This window comes from Serinus canaria, chromosome 3 (genome assembly GCF_022539315.1).
Source record: "Serinus canaria isolate serCan28SL12 chromosome 3, serCan2020, whole genome shotgun sequence".
NCBI classification, from domain to species: Eukaryota; Metazoa; Chordata; class Aves; order Passeriformes; family Fringillidae; genus Serinus; species Serinus canaria.
This window is the reverse complement of record NC_066316.1, coordinates 109,678,447-109,693,201: the sequence shown is the minus strand read 5'-3', so window position 1 is coordinate 109,693,201 and position 14,755 is coordinate 109,678,447. Positions and strand designations below refer to the sequence as shown.

At 44.5% G+C, this 14,755-nt stretch overlaps 1 protein-coding gene across 1 annotated transcript; it reads right to left on the bottom strand.

Annotated features, from left to right (window-relative positions):
• Positions 1–8,000: 8,000 nt before the first annotated feature.
• On the bottom strand, positions 8,001–9,679 carry IL17A (interleukin 17A). Its single transcript, XM_030236212.2, has 3 exons — positions 9,653–9,679; positions 8,912–9,156; positions 8,001–8,238 (listed from the first exon to the last, which is right to left on the bottom strand). The coding sequence occupies exons 1-3, from the start codon at positions 9,677–9,679 to the stop codon at positions 8,001–8,003; spliced, it is 510 nt and encodes a 169-aa protein (XP_030092072.2).
• Between the last annotated feature and the right edge of the window lie 5,076 nt (positions 9,680–14,755).

The following is a 14,755-nucleotide window of genomic DNA, read 5'->3' as shown; positions in this document are numbered from 1 at the left end:
TGTCCTTGGCAGTAAATTGCTCTAATTGAATACCTGTCCACCAGCACTGCCACAAAAAATTCCCGATCCTGCACCTTCTCCCTCCCTTCTTCATCCCTATCCCATTGTCCTTCTCTGGCCATCTCTGCTCACTGAGATATTACTGGTGTCAGTCAGATATTGGTGCCACCAGGCCTGATTGTCACCACAGTCTGGGTTTATGTCAGTGCTGCAATTGATTTATTGCAAAACATTTGGGGAAGTAATTGATTCCACTTGTTGAGTGCTAAAATGGTAAAAAACCAACAGATATCTATATTTCTATTTATGTCTTCTATTTATGGCTGTATTTATGATTCTGTGTATGCTCAGAGTATAAAAAATTGATAAATTTAATCTGTATTTATTCAATAACTTATCTGCTGAATAAAAAGAATATTTTATTTAAAAAAATGTTTTTTCATGGTAGTTCAGAATGACAACAGACACAGAGAAGGGGTTTGTGCTGCGGTAGCACTGAGAGATTTCAGCACAGCTCGGGTATTTTCCTGTGCAGTGAAATGAGTAAGAAGGAGCAGAAGAGAACTTGCAGCCTAAATAGATGAAAAGACACAAAGAAGAGGCTGAAAGCAGTGAAGGGAGGTTCTGCAGGCAGTGGTGGCAATGGAATGAGGTTTTTTAGACCTCTGGGATGGTGGGAAACAAGACGGGAGATGTCACATTCCAGGGCTGCAGCCAGAATCTGGGATGGTTCATTAGAGCTGGGAAAGGTCTGTCCTATCCTCCTCCAGGCAAGCTTTCATCCCTGTAAACAACCCTCTCCTCCCCCAGCTGAATGGTTGGCTGAGCAGAAATGCGGGGAGATGTCGGATGGCTTCATCCCACTGCTCCCCAGCCAGGTAATTCCCAGGTGCTGGATGGGATTAAAGTGGTGGATGAGGATCCCTCACATCAAGGAACCAGGAACTGGACCTGCAGGGCATGGTTTGCTGCTGGGCTGAGGTGTCCTGCGTTCGGAAATGAGGAATTGCCCTTTTCCCTCCCTGAGCTGCACAAGGAGCACAGCCTGGCACAGCCCACTGCTCAGGAGCTGGACTGGGTGATCCTTGTGTGTCCCTAAGGATATTCCATGATCCTATAGCTATCTACTATTTTATCAAATTACTGCAATATTTCTTTTTTTGACATTGCTCCTCTTTCATCCAGAGCTGAGCCAGGCTCTCAGACCTCTGAGTTTGGTTTCTGCTGCAGGAGGTTTTAAGCCTGCATTTCCTTTTACATTTAAATCAGGACAAACCCACGCAAGCATTCTAGTATTTCATTTTGACTGCGCAGAAACCGCTTTAAATCAGATCCACCTGGTGCAGGTAGACCCTGGCTTTCCTCCCCAGGGTGGGCCAGGTGAGTTGTTGGGTCTAAATGAATCCAGGCCAGGTTGGGTTGGGCTTTGGGCTAGCTGGGATAGTGGAAGTGGCAGGGATGGAATGAGATGGTCTTTGAGTTCCCTTCTGACCCAAAACATTCCGTAATTTTGTGATTCTATAATTCTATGATGTCTCCTCTTTTTGGGATGAATGAAAGTGTGACAAGAAATTTTAACAGGTATGTATGCTTGGCAGAAAGATTTTTTTGAATGTAGAATCTGAAGAAGGAATAAAAATGAAAGCAAGTTTTGATATAGAAGAAAAGAATTGCTGAGCGGTTCTTATTGGATAGCTAAGAAGGCAAAGGGTATGTTAGTTAGAAGGGGTTTTAATGGTTTGAGCAAAGGATAAACCCACCACAAACAGAAGATGTTTCTACCAAGCAAAGACTCCACAGCCAAACAAGACTGCCAATGTTGCAAATAGAAAAAAGGTCTCCGAATTTTCCACTGCAAGAAAACTGAAAAACAACTTCTAGCTTAAACTGTAACATACTAACATTTAGTGACTGGAGAATAGTAACATGAATATGGTAACTATCGCAGTTATGATAGGCTATAGGTAGAAGTGGAGGTATAGATTGGTTCTTATGTTTTAGGATGCTCAGCAAAGAAAAGTATATAATTGTAACCAAAATTAAAAGGACTTCAGGTTTGTCTGCAGCTGGAGCTGACTGCTGTGGGTGCAGGCTCTTCACCCACCACCCTGCACTGTTGTAACAGCTTGGATACCACAAACTGTATTTTGAATTCCAGCTTCTCTCATCCAGGCTCTCAGGTCCTCTGGTGCTCTTTGTTGACTCGGGTGTGTTCTGTGCCCCCTGGGTCACTGGGAGCCACTCCAACCCTCCGTGGGTGCCCTTCTCATCCAGTTAGGAGCATCTGCTCCTGTTTGTGGCAGCAGCTGTTTCGTTATGACCACCGAGCTCTTCATGTGGTGCAGCCCCAGCCCAGGGAGGCGTCTCCTGCTCTCCTCTCAGTAACTGCTGACCAGGAAATTGCAACCCGCTTCTTACTCCTGACCTACTTCTCTCCACAGAAGAGAAGTAGGTGTGGGGCTGCCCTTGTGGGGCTGCCCTCACTTGTTTTTCAGGGAGAAAACTACTCTACATCTCTCCTCTCAGTCATAATTTCTTTGACACTGGGTTTGTGGCATCATCCTGTGCTGATGCTCCTAAACACCCACCAGCTTACCCTGAGTGGTCCTAACTGGATGGATAATGAGGTGGCTAATTAGGAAAATACACAGATGGGTAATTAAGGAAGTCTCACCCATGGGTCATGAGGTTTTGCAGGCAGAGCTCTCAACTGCAAACCACACACCACTCAGGGAGGCATTGCTTGTACGTGGGGTTTGTTTCCTCCTAATGGCATCGTTCTTAGAGTGCAGCTTGTGAATACAAGCCTGGTTATTTTTTGGGTGCTGGTTTTTGCTGCCAGCAATCTACTCATTTGGGAGTTGGAACTAGATGATCTTTAAGGTCCCTTCCAACACTAAACCACCCTGCGATTTTATGAATCAGCAAACACGGCAAACAAATTTTAGCTTCTTATAAACAGCACAGTCATATCAGCACCGAGAGCAAGTGCAATTCACAGCCTTTGCTAAAGGCTTTGCTTGGTTTGTTCCCTTTGCAGCAGTGGTCCCAGACCCTGGGTGCCCAGCTGGGCATCTCTGGCTCTGCAATGGGGCTTGGAGCATCCTCCAGGGGCTGGGCTGTTTTTCCAGGAGGAGAAGACACAGCTGGAGGTGTAGCAGCAGTGCCAGTGTCTTCTGGTAACCTGCTGGGCTTAGCAGCCTCCAGTCACAGGTTGGTATCTGAGCCTTGTGGCCTTTCCTATTCCTTTTCTCTTCTGATTTCCTCTCCCTAACCTCCTACTTTTGTTTTTGGCTCACTGCTCTCATGGCTGTGTGTTCTGGCAGCTGATCCTGGTGTGGCAGCTCCTGTGGGATGTTGGGTAGAGCCCAGTGCAGAGCCCCCTGTATTACCACAGGCTGGGGGGCACAGCAGTGACCCAGAACAGGTAGATGCCTCCTCCCAGACCTGTGCTGTGACCTGTGGTTGTGTTGATCAGGAAGTGTCTCAGGCCTCTTTAGACCCCTGACCACAGGCAGGTGCTCCTGGGAGTGTTCAAAGGGACTGCAGGCCACAGCAACCTATTCCACAAAAGTCACTGCTTTGAAAAGTGTTACAAAATTAAATATGTAAAGAATGGAAAGGTTGCAAGTGAAAGGTTGAAAAAAACTAAGAATTATCTGTTTGGTAAGGCAGAGGGTTAATGGCTGGAAAGCTAACATGGCTTATTGAGAGTTTGACATTACAGGCAAAATTTTAAGGTGATGAGCAATTTTCTGCTCAGTCCAGAAATTCTCTGGAAGAGGGATTTTCTGGTCAGTCCTGTGGGGATCTGTGGGTTGGTGCCAAAATGATGGGTACAGATGATAGGATGAGTTTCTGTATCAGCTGCAGGTTCTGGAGATGGCCCAAGAGACCAGACCCTAAACCTGCTCCCGTGCCACCATCACCTCCAAAACAGGAGACTTTCCTTGACCTTCCCTGTGAGGGTGGTGAAGCAGTGGCAGAGAGAACCTGTGGCTGTTCCATCCCTGGAAGTGTCCAGGCCAGTTGGGATGGGGCTTGGAGCAACCTGGGATAGTGGAAGGTGTCTCTGCCCATGGCAGGAGGATGGAATGAGTTGATCTTTAATGTCCAACCCAAACCATTCTACAATACCACAATCTCCTTTTGTTTCCATCTCCTTCTCCCTTTTCCTTGTTTGATATTATTTTTAACCTTGTCCTTGAGAAGAATGAGTGGGCTGATTCTGCATTTTCTACAGCACTGTTGCAAGGCAGTGACAAAAAAAATCCCAAACCTGCTTAAAATGTCTGTGATTGTCTGGTACCACTGAGCAGAGCCAGAGCTGTTGGTGGGGATGGGATGGGCTGGTGCTGGCAGTCAGGAGCTCAGAAGATGCCAGCCAAGCTCAGCCCCAGACACAAACTACACTTTCTGCCTTTGCTGCTCCCAAAGAGGAGTTCCAGGAGCTGGACTTCAGTGGTCCTTCTGGGTCCCTTCCAACTCAGGATATTCTAGGATTAAAAACATTTTTCATATTTTCTAACTATTCCCCATACTTCCAAGGCTAGATAGGGGCAGCAGGTTCAGGTCCTCAACTATTCAGAGAAATCCCTTCTTGCTTTTGGTGTAATTGTTTATTTATTCTTCCTTCAGGAAAGTGGCTCAGCTTTTCTACCTTTTCCTATAACTTTAACAAAGTATTAAAAATATGTTTGACTCACTTTGGGGCTCACAGACTGACAAAATGCTGTTTTCTGGGCACAGCTTTCTATGAGTGAGTAAAATGAGTACAAACAATCATGTTTCTGTTTATCTGCATTCTTAGTAAGCACGGTACATTTGTATCATGATCAAGATTCCCAGTTCTGGTAAATGAATAGAGATGGTTTATCTCCTCTCTAACTCGACCCTATAGTTTTTCAGGGTGCCTTTTTATTTCAGACTTCTGAAACTTGTGTTCTTGGCCCTCATTACAGCTGAATCTGCAGCACCTTTTAGAAGAATCTGGTTTCCATCCAGATTGCTTTGATAAGTGACAATGATGAGCAGGATTATCTGCAAAAATCCAATCTCAAACTTCCCTTTCTGCTGGGTTTTACTCACAGGTTGCCAAGATACTGCTGCTCAGGTTTTGCAAACTGACATGAAACTGAGATGGGGAGCAGTGCTGGACTGGAAGCTTTTATGTTGGAGAGGATTTTGCAGCAATTCCTCCCCCCTCCCTCCAATGAGAGTATCACTTAGGAGCATCAAATTAGCAGAAATTTGCACTGAAACTCTTGAAAACAAGGAGGAACAATCTTTACCTGTTGAACCTCAAACTGATAAGAGCTGTGCATGGGTGAAAGAAGAGCTCTACTCTCTTTGGTGTCTCATTTTGGTCATTATTGACTGTAGAAGGATAAGGACACTGATGAGGTCACCCTTGTCAGGATGCAATGGTTTGGGATTATTCTGCATCTTTCTAACCGAACACAGCAAGGAAGGAAATCAGGAAGGAAAACCTCTTGGCTCATGGTACCAGGAGTTAGGAGAGAACTTGCAGTAGGAAAGAAAACACTCCTTTGGCCCTATAAATCCAGCTTATTAATGAAACTATTAAATGCTTCTGCAGGAGCATGTAGAACACCCAAGCATCCTGTAGGTGTGAGCACAGAGTTGTCCAAATAAATAAAAGTGGTTCTCTCCTAAGGCTCTGATTTAGCTGGGTTGGTAAATGGTTCAACAAAAATCATGCTGGATTTTTGCAAGGGAGTGTTTCTTCACTAAGGCCAGGCTGGATGGGGCTTGGAGCAACCTGGAGTAGAGGAAGGTGTCCCTGCCCATGGCAGGGGGGTGGAACTATATGACCTTTAAGGTCCTTGTAGCCCATTCCATTCCATGATTATGACGCTGATCTGTGAAGTCTGTCAGCAGAAAGCTGTTGGCTTTTCCATGCTCCAGCTGTGTCATCTCTTTCTGACTTGGTTCTAAGTTTTTCCACCTCAGCATAGCTCTCTCAGCATTTTCCAGTCACCACTACACATGTGCCAACTCCAGCTAGTGGCACATGACTTCCAGGGAAGAAAGGATTGCACTTTCTGTGATTTTAACTGTTGGAAGTTACTTGGGCTAATTGCAGATAATTTGGCAAAACTCTTTCTAGGAGTGGCAGGACATTAAAAAATTATCTAAATGACAAGGAAGTCCATTCTGTTTCAATCTTCCTGGACTGTTATTTATATAAATCTTTGAAAACCTTTAAGGATGAGTGTTCCTTTGTTCCTTGATGTTTTTGGTTTGTTTTTTTTTGTGTTTTGTTTTTTTTTAAAGTCCATTTTTGCTTAATACTTGTGGGACAGTCAGCTGGCTTAAACTTCAGGACCTGCAGGAGACCTTAAGGAAGAATAACTGGAGAGAAGGTCAGAAACTAGCTAAGTTAGGATCACACACACTCCTAGATTCCTCTGTTTAGGCAAAGTTATATCAATGTTTGAAGGTAACTGAAGGTGTGGACGGGAGTTCATTGCTGTGATTGCAGGAACTGTGGTCAGCCTGAGTTAATCAATGTTTCCTTGGCCCAGTGTTTATCTGCCAGGTCAGGGAATGGTGTGGCTGTGCTGTGGCTTTGGGTTAGAGGGGCTGACCCACCTGGAGTAGGTTAGGGAGGGTTTGGGCTCGTTGGAACAGCTGGAGGCAGTAATTCCCAGTAGCAACATTTGGGATGATCACAGCTGGATCTGGAGAAGATGCTTTCACTAGAGAGGACCTTCCTCTGGTTAGAGACTCTCGGCCCTGAGCTCTGTGCCTCCATAAGTTCTGTATTTGCTGTTGCGTTTGCCGGTACCTCAGCAGGGCCACACCTCCCTGGAACAGCAGCAAACAAAACATCCCCATCTTCACCAGCCAGCCTTGCCCTCTGAACCACAGAACATGTTCACTGGGGCACTTTTAACCCAAGTGTGCTTTAAATAAACCCACCTGCTGTGCCAGACTCCCACCCACGCAAGCGCCATCCAACCACGGCTGAAGTGCTGCGTCAGGGTGCTCCACATCTGAAGTGCTGAGAACGGGTTGGAAGGACATGAACACAGAGAAAAATCACGATTGCAATCAGCCAGATGTGGTTAATTGCTTCAGTCACCCACCTGACTCTCGTGAGCTTCCCTCAGTGTATCCAGGTGGTGCCTCTGCTCCAGGGAAATGGGCTGGGCTGAATTTCATTGGTGATTTTGGAGTGAAGTTGAAACTCAGCAGTGGAAATGCACTCGCTGTTTTAGGGGAGGGAGTTTCTTTCTCCCCCAAAGACGGGTTCAAAGTGTTGTGTTGAACCCATCTTTACAAATCCTTTTCCAATTGGATAATTAGGCAGTAATTACCTGGTAGAAATTTCTTTTTTTGCTCATCTGTCTTTAATCTCTTTGATACCACTTTATAAATAATTTTCCTCCAGGTTTCTTAGCTTCTCTATTGGCAAAATGGTGCTTTCTCTATTTTTTTTTCCCCTGGGCTTTACATTCTACTGCTGCAGAGGTAGATGTTATCAAGAGATTTGGAAGATATAACATCATGTAAATCTCTTTTATGGTCATGATAGAGTGATTTCTTGCCTTATCAGGAACACTTCTTTAGAAAGAAAGGAGAATACCAAAGAGATTTTTACTGATTTCTTTTTATTACACAAAGATAAATAAACATTACCTTAATACTTAAAAAATATATATATTAGGATAATACATTATTATCACATTTTCCACCAGCATAAATAGACTTACATAAATAGACATTTCAAAGTGTAAACTAAGAATGGGAAGAGTTCCCATTACTTTTCAGCCTGACACATGAAGGTGTCTAGATACTGAATTTATGGAGTTCAAGATTTTGGGGGAAGACATTATTTTTTAACCGAGATGCCTCATTTTCAGTATATTCTGATGTATCCTTGACAAATTTTATAGCTTGATTCAGCTTTTTGGAGGCCCCTTCCATGCAAGGAAGTTCCCTGTGGCTCCTCGCTCTTGCACCTCCAGCTCCCTTCAGGCCTGGTGCTGGACCAAGGGGGTGACACACGTGCAGCCCACGGTGATTTTTTTCTTCTCCAGCCTGTAGGACTGCTGGCAGCCCCTCTGCTCCCTGCGCAGGACCAGGATTTCCTGCGTGATGGGCACGGAGTTGAGGCCGTGGTCCAGCTGCCCCTCCGGAGTCACGCACCGGCTGTGGCGGCACTCGGCATCCGCGATCAGCCGCGGGAAGCGGTCGTGGTCCTCGTCGATCCTGGGGGTGGGCAGGAAAGGGAATGTTTGATTCCAAAGGCAGGGTAGTCTGGATGAGTCTGGGCTCCCTGCTCGGGAACCTGTGCATCCTGGGGTGTATTGCCCATGGGGGGACAGCAGATTCTCCAAATTTTCCGAAATAAAATGTAAGTAACTAAATATTGGATAGTTTTGAATGGATGCCTGCATGCAACTGCCTTTGCAAAGGATTTGCTTCGAGCTGGCACTGACTTTGAAAGACTTATCAGAAATTATTTGAGCTCTCCAACATGTTACTCCAGCTAACAGACCCCAAATCCTTCAGCTCCTCCCCAAGACACGAAACGTTGGTGTTAAACCACTGTTGAATTTGGTGCGTTATTAACCCTCTGAGGTATTTTTTAAATGGTGTTTTACATAAAGAATGCTTTAGAAGATAAAGTTTGCCCCAGTATACAAATTAATTATTAAATTATAAAAGTCGTTTGCTTTTCCTTCTGTATATTGGCTACGCCATGTAGGGTTTTTTTGTGCTGTTTCTCTTTCAAAGAGGATTATACAGACACGGATGCCCTCATATTTCTAAAATATGAGGGTATCCTTCTCAACTGTGAAGCACTGAAAATAGAGATGAAAGCACTTTTCTTGGCCAGGGCATCCAGTGTTTTCCCAGGCCTCAGGGACAGGGTCCATACCTGTAATCCCACGGAGCCAGAGAGCGGCTGCTGACATCTGGACTGGTTCTGGTGTCCTGGTTCGTGCTGCTGATGCTGAGGTTGACTCTGACAGTTTGGGGGAATTTTGAGTCTTTTTGAGTCAGGCATCCAGCAGATGCTTGCTTGAAGAGATTCTCTGGCTTGAGCCCAGGCTTGATCACCTTCCCCATGGCAGGAGTGCTGGCTGATAGCACGGCCAGCAGCACGAGGAGCAGGAATCTGAGCTGGAGACAATAGGTATATTTAGGACACAAGACACGTGTGAAATTCATCCAAAGTCAGCCTAACTGGTGGTTAAAGCCCCTACTGCACGTTGGAGTAATTGTGGAAAAATGTGCTGTATGTCACATCCACTTTTGTTCTCATTAACTGATTCTCACAGTGTTGACTATTGTATTTACACCCAGTTGTAATCTGGTTGTAATGTTAAATTATAGAAAATAATATAATACAGAAGATAGCAGAAAGGGTATAACAAAAAGAAAGACACTTTAAGGTTTTCAATTTATTTCTTGCCTCAGAAAATGCTGTGGGAGCTCCATGTCACTGATGTACAGTCTCATTGCTGCCCCATAAGCATTCTCACACTTTAGTTTTTTAATTATTAATTATTTAAACAAGCATTTTAAAGGTGGGTGCAGATCCCTATTCCATCTATTATGATTTAAATACATCTCTGTCAAACTGGATGGAAAATAAACTCAGAATTCAAGTTCTTACCGGAGAAGCGCAAAAAGTCAGGGACATCTTTGTTCCTTCTCTTATTGCTTCTGATCCTTGTCCTGGGCTCTGCTGAGCTGAAGGTGTCTGGGCACATCTGCTGCTGGACCTTTTATAAGGGTTTCTGGGCTGTGCTAAATAATTTGGAGTAGGTGTTTTTTCCCCCAACCTTAACTGTGGTTTCTGACCATAACCTAAATTAAGAAGTGTATGTCTATAGGTTCCATTAACACAGGTGGAATACAAGATATATCTTAGATCTGTAGATGATGTCATTCCTTCAGCCATGTCACTCAAATGGTGACAAAACCACAGACGTTGCAAATTTGTGGGTGCAAAGTATTTGATTTTAAATTGGGATGCCGTAGGTATCAACCCCAAATGTCTCTGGCACAGGTTTGGATCAGTTCACTCCTTGGTCAGTCTGATATCTTTTCATCCCAGATTGGGCAGATGTTGGACAGCTGGCCACCATCAAATTGCTCTCATATTCTTCCCATGGGCTGCAATTTTTCTTGATGTCTGAGGAGCAATGTCCCTGCTCACGCTCAATTCTCCTCTGAACTGGGCTACTTCTATTCAGTTAAACCTCAGGTGTGGTATCTCAGTGTTGATCAGAATGCTTGGTGATAGTGAGTTCCCAAAAGTCAATCACTCTCCACGTGGGAAAAAAGTGAGTGAACTTTGTTTCAAGCTTGCCACCTTTGCATTTTGCTTTCATCTTCCTTCTCTCGTGCTATGAGGCCGTGTTTTGTTCCCAAGGAAAGGAGTTTGGGAAGTGTGATGGATATAGTTAAACTTCCAGTTCCTAAGTTAGGGAGGGGACAGAGGGGTTCCAGGGAAACTTTGTGAAGACTGAGAGATGCAAAATGACACAAGACACAGGTAACCCAGAGAACTTGTGGCTCCCCCTGGATCGCTGGAAGTGTCCAAGGCCAGGCTGGACAGAGCTTGGAGTAATCTGGGATAGTGGAAGGGTGCCCCTGCCCGTGGCAGAGAGTGGAACTGGATTATATTCAAGGTCCTTCCAACCCAAACCATTTTAGGATTCTATAACATCAAGTTTTTTCTCTTACCTTTCTTTTTTTAGGAAATACTCCCATCATTTTGCTCTGACAGTGGGTTTCAAGAAGCTCAGATGTGCTCCATGAAGTGACTCTCAGTGTAAGAGCCTTGAGCTGCTGATCAGAACATTTCCCAGGTCTCATTTTAGTGGGTTTTTCAATAAAAATTATGTGGAGAAAGTACAGATTTTTTATATTTCCTTAATTTTTATATCTAAGTCAAAATTTTACCCACCTTGTGCCATCCAAAGGATGTCACTAATGTACAGTCTCATTGCTGCCCCATGAGCATTCTCACACTCCAAGGAGGATGCAAATAAGGGCAGAATTTAGTTTGCAGGTTCTGGGATACCCGTGACCTACATCCGCTTGTTTTAAAGATGCTGATGTTTCAGAAATTAAATGTATATTTCAGTTTCCCTCTTCAAGTTAGAGGTGTGCAGGTTAAAGGAAACGGTCCCCTCAGAAGGGGTTTTCTCTAATGCAATTTACTGAAATATCCTTTCAAAGTGGGTCAGTTAAATTGCCAAATTTAGAAGCAAAATACGTTTTTGAAAGCCTACGAGGCAGAGGAAGGTCAGGTTCAACCAGCCCGACCCTAAATTATCTACCTTAAATGCGTCAGTGGTTTGGGTTACCTAAGCAGCTGAAAGGTGAATAGTTTAGCATTTGAACATGGCTGATGCACCACAACATATTACAATGGCAAAAAAAAAAAAAATATTTCCATGGTTTATGTCGGGGCATGAACGCATTTGTTGGTGGTTGTCATAGGCAAGATGTGAAGGTCTGAGGAGAAAATGTGCCTCTTAAAATTTCTGATTTCAAGGTTTTTCCAAGTTCCAAATAATTATTTTGTAATTCTTAATGCTCTGAAGTGAAAAAAAAAATTATATGATTTTCCCCATAAGATTAAAAGTTGCCCCAAAGGTTTTTTTTTATTCTGACACAGAGTTTTCTCTGAGCTAGCAATCTGGAAACTGGGACACTAAAGAAGGCTTACTGAAACAACAACAACAAAAAAAATTGCAGGTTATCAAAAGCCTTTTGAAATGAAACCTACCCCTTCTCTTGGCTATAATGAAAGCTTTCTTGAGAGTAAGTTACTATCTATGTACTTTACCTGGCTGAGATTCCTCAGGCACCCAAATCTGACTGTGTTGGCACTTGAGGACATTTCTCCCCTCAAAGACTATCTCAGAATCACAGAATGGCTCTGCAGACCCAGCAGCACCCTCAGGAGCCAGGTGTCACCAAACCCAAGGACTCACCCTCTGACATCTCCTCCTCAGCGTCAGTGAAGCTGTACAAGATTCATTAAATTAAAAATTATTAAATTAATTAATTAAAATAATTAATCCAGTAGGAGCTGTGCTCGCCTTCTGTGAGCGCCTTCTTCCTTCTGGGAGGGGGAAGGAGGGGTCACCCAAGGGTTTGGGTAGGAAGGGACTTTAAGGATCCTCCTGTCACCATCCTGTTGCATCAGTACCCATCCCCATCTGTGGTGAACTCCCTGCAAATACATTTCTAGAGACAGCTTTTGCTTTTACAAGGCTTGGGACTTTTCCACTCTGCATTCAGATTTGATGCTGAAAATAAAGGCACTGGTTTTCATTCAGACAAACTCTGTCATCTCAGTGCTTAAAGAGACCCATTTCGGTCCCAAACTTTGGTTGGCTGCTTCTTTTCATCTTCGTCTTGGAACACAAGCCATATGAGGAACGACTGAGGGAGCTGGGGTTGTTTAGTCTGGAGAAAAGGAGACTCAGGTGTGACCTTATCACTCTCCACAGCTCCCTGAAAAGTGGCTGTGCTCAGGTGGGGTTGGTCTCTTTCAGCAACTCTCAGAACGAGAGCACAGACTCTCAAGATGCACCAAGGGAAATACAGAATATAGAATATTCTTCCTGGATATTAGGAAGAAGTTTTTTACTGAAACAATGATAAAGTTCTGGAATGGGCTGCCCAGGGAGGTGGTGGAGTCACCATCTCTGGATGTGTTTAAAAAAAGACTGAATGTGGCACTGGGTGCCATGGCTTAGTTGCAGTGTTGGGGCATGGATTGGACTCAGTGATCTTGAAGGTCTCTTCCAACCTGGTGATTCTGTGAATTCAAGATCCCAGATGGCTCCTCTGACCCTTCTCCCAGCAGTCCTTGTCTGTTTTGCTCCTTATTCATAGAACCACAGAATACCCTGAGTTGGAAGACACCCACTTTGACACCAGCATCATCCAGTGCAGCTGTTGGTGCCAGCCTCACAAACCCTGCCATTCACCAAGGAAATACAGGGCACCCCAGCAAACAGCCCTGAGAGCAGCAGCATCTAAAACCCTGGGTAGCTGAGCTGTCAGGGTGAGTCCTTTGGGAACAAAGAAGGACACAGGTAGAAATCTGACCTTGGGATGCTTTTGGATGGCAGCAGCTGTTGGGAAAGCTCATGGGTAAATCAGTTTCTTTTGGTGTTTATTCTTGGTCATGGGCAGGGACAATTTCCCCTATCCCAGGCTGCTCCCAGCCCTGTCCAGCCTGGCCTTGGACACTTCCAGAGATCCAGGGGCAGCCACAGCAACCATCCAAGTGCTGAAGCTCTGGAGTCCTGGGTGAACCTGCTGTAAATTAAAAGAAAACTTTACACAATTTTTTTAATTGCCATCAGTTCAGTTTATGATACTTTTGTAAAATGAGATTTTTTTTTTTTTATAAGTAGGAGCACATTTACTGATTTTTTTCTTCATGGAGAGAATGTATTTTCTTCCTTTTGAGTATATGTTATAAATCCCTATAAATACAGCAGCACTCTCCCTTCATACAGGTAATACAATGCAATACACACAATTATTGCATGACCCACTCTGCATTGTGGAGGTAATTTCTGGGGTTAGACTAAGCTTGACTTCAGTGGTGATTTGTGAGAAACTCAGAATTTGAGAAAGATCCTGGGATCCACACGACCAGGACAGGTGCCTCAAGTTATCCAAAGGTTTATTCCATAGCATGGGATGTCAGCTTAGATAAAGCTAAGGAAAAGAGGAAGGGGGTGCATTTGTTATTTACAATATTTGCCTTCCAGATCAACTGCTCTGTGTGCTGAGGCCCTGCTTCCCAGGAAGTGGTTGGACATCACTCACTGATGAGAAGTAAAGAATAAAATTACCTTTTTTTTCTCTTTGCTGATGCACAAACTTTTACTTCTGTTTTTGTAAACTGTCTTATCTCAATCCAGGAGTTGCTTCACATCTTCTTTTCTCTCCCCTGTCCAGCTGGGAAGGGGGAGTGATAGAGTGGATCAAGATCCTTCTACCACAAGCCTGGAGAAGAGAAGGCTCTGGAGAGACCTCAGAGTCCCTACCAGAGCCTAAAAGGGCTCCAGGAGAGCTGGAGAGGAACTTGGGGCAAGGGACAGGACACAGGGAATGGCTTCAAACTGCCAGAGGCCAGGGATAGATTGGATTTGGGAGGGAATTCTTGACTGTGAGGGTGGTGAGACTCTGGCACAGGTTGCCCAGAGAAGCTGTGGCTGCTCCTGGATCTCTGGAGGTGTCCAAGGCCAGGTTGGACAGGGCTTGGAGCACCCTGGAACAGTGGAAGGTGTCCCTGCCCTCTGCAGGGGGGTGGAACTGGATGTTCTCTAAAGGTCCCCTCTAACCCAAACCATTCCATGATTCTCTTTAGTCACTGCACCAACCTCCCACCCCCTGATTCTTACACAGGAGACACAGCAGAAGAGCTAAAGTCATGTTTTTCCTCTATTAAACACCTGTATTTTTCCTGTCCAGCCACTGCACTGCAGTAGAAATTATCATCTCCTACTTCATGCCTAAATTTTCCAAGCACATCTAATGGAGATCACAGTCTCACATCAACTGTGGTTGCTGCCAGTGGCTGAAATGTCCTTTGCATAACAGATATCTAATGGATTCTCGGTAGGTGGGAAGCCAACTTTAAGGAAATGAGCTGCAAAGTGACATTTTAGGACAGGAGTATTCGTGGAGCATTGAGAGGTCAGTGCTATTCGCCCGAAATCCAGACCTTGCTTTG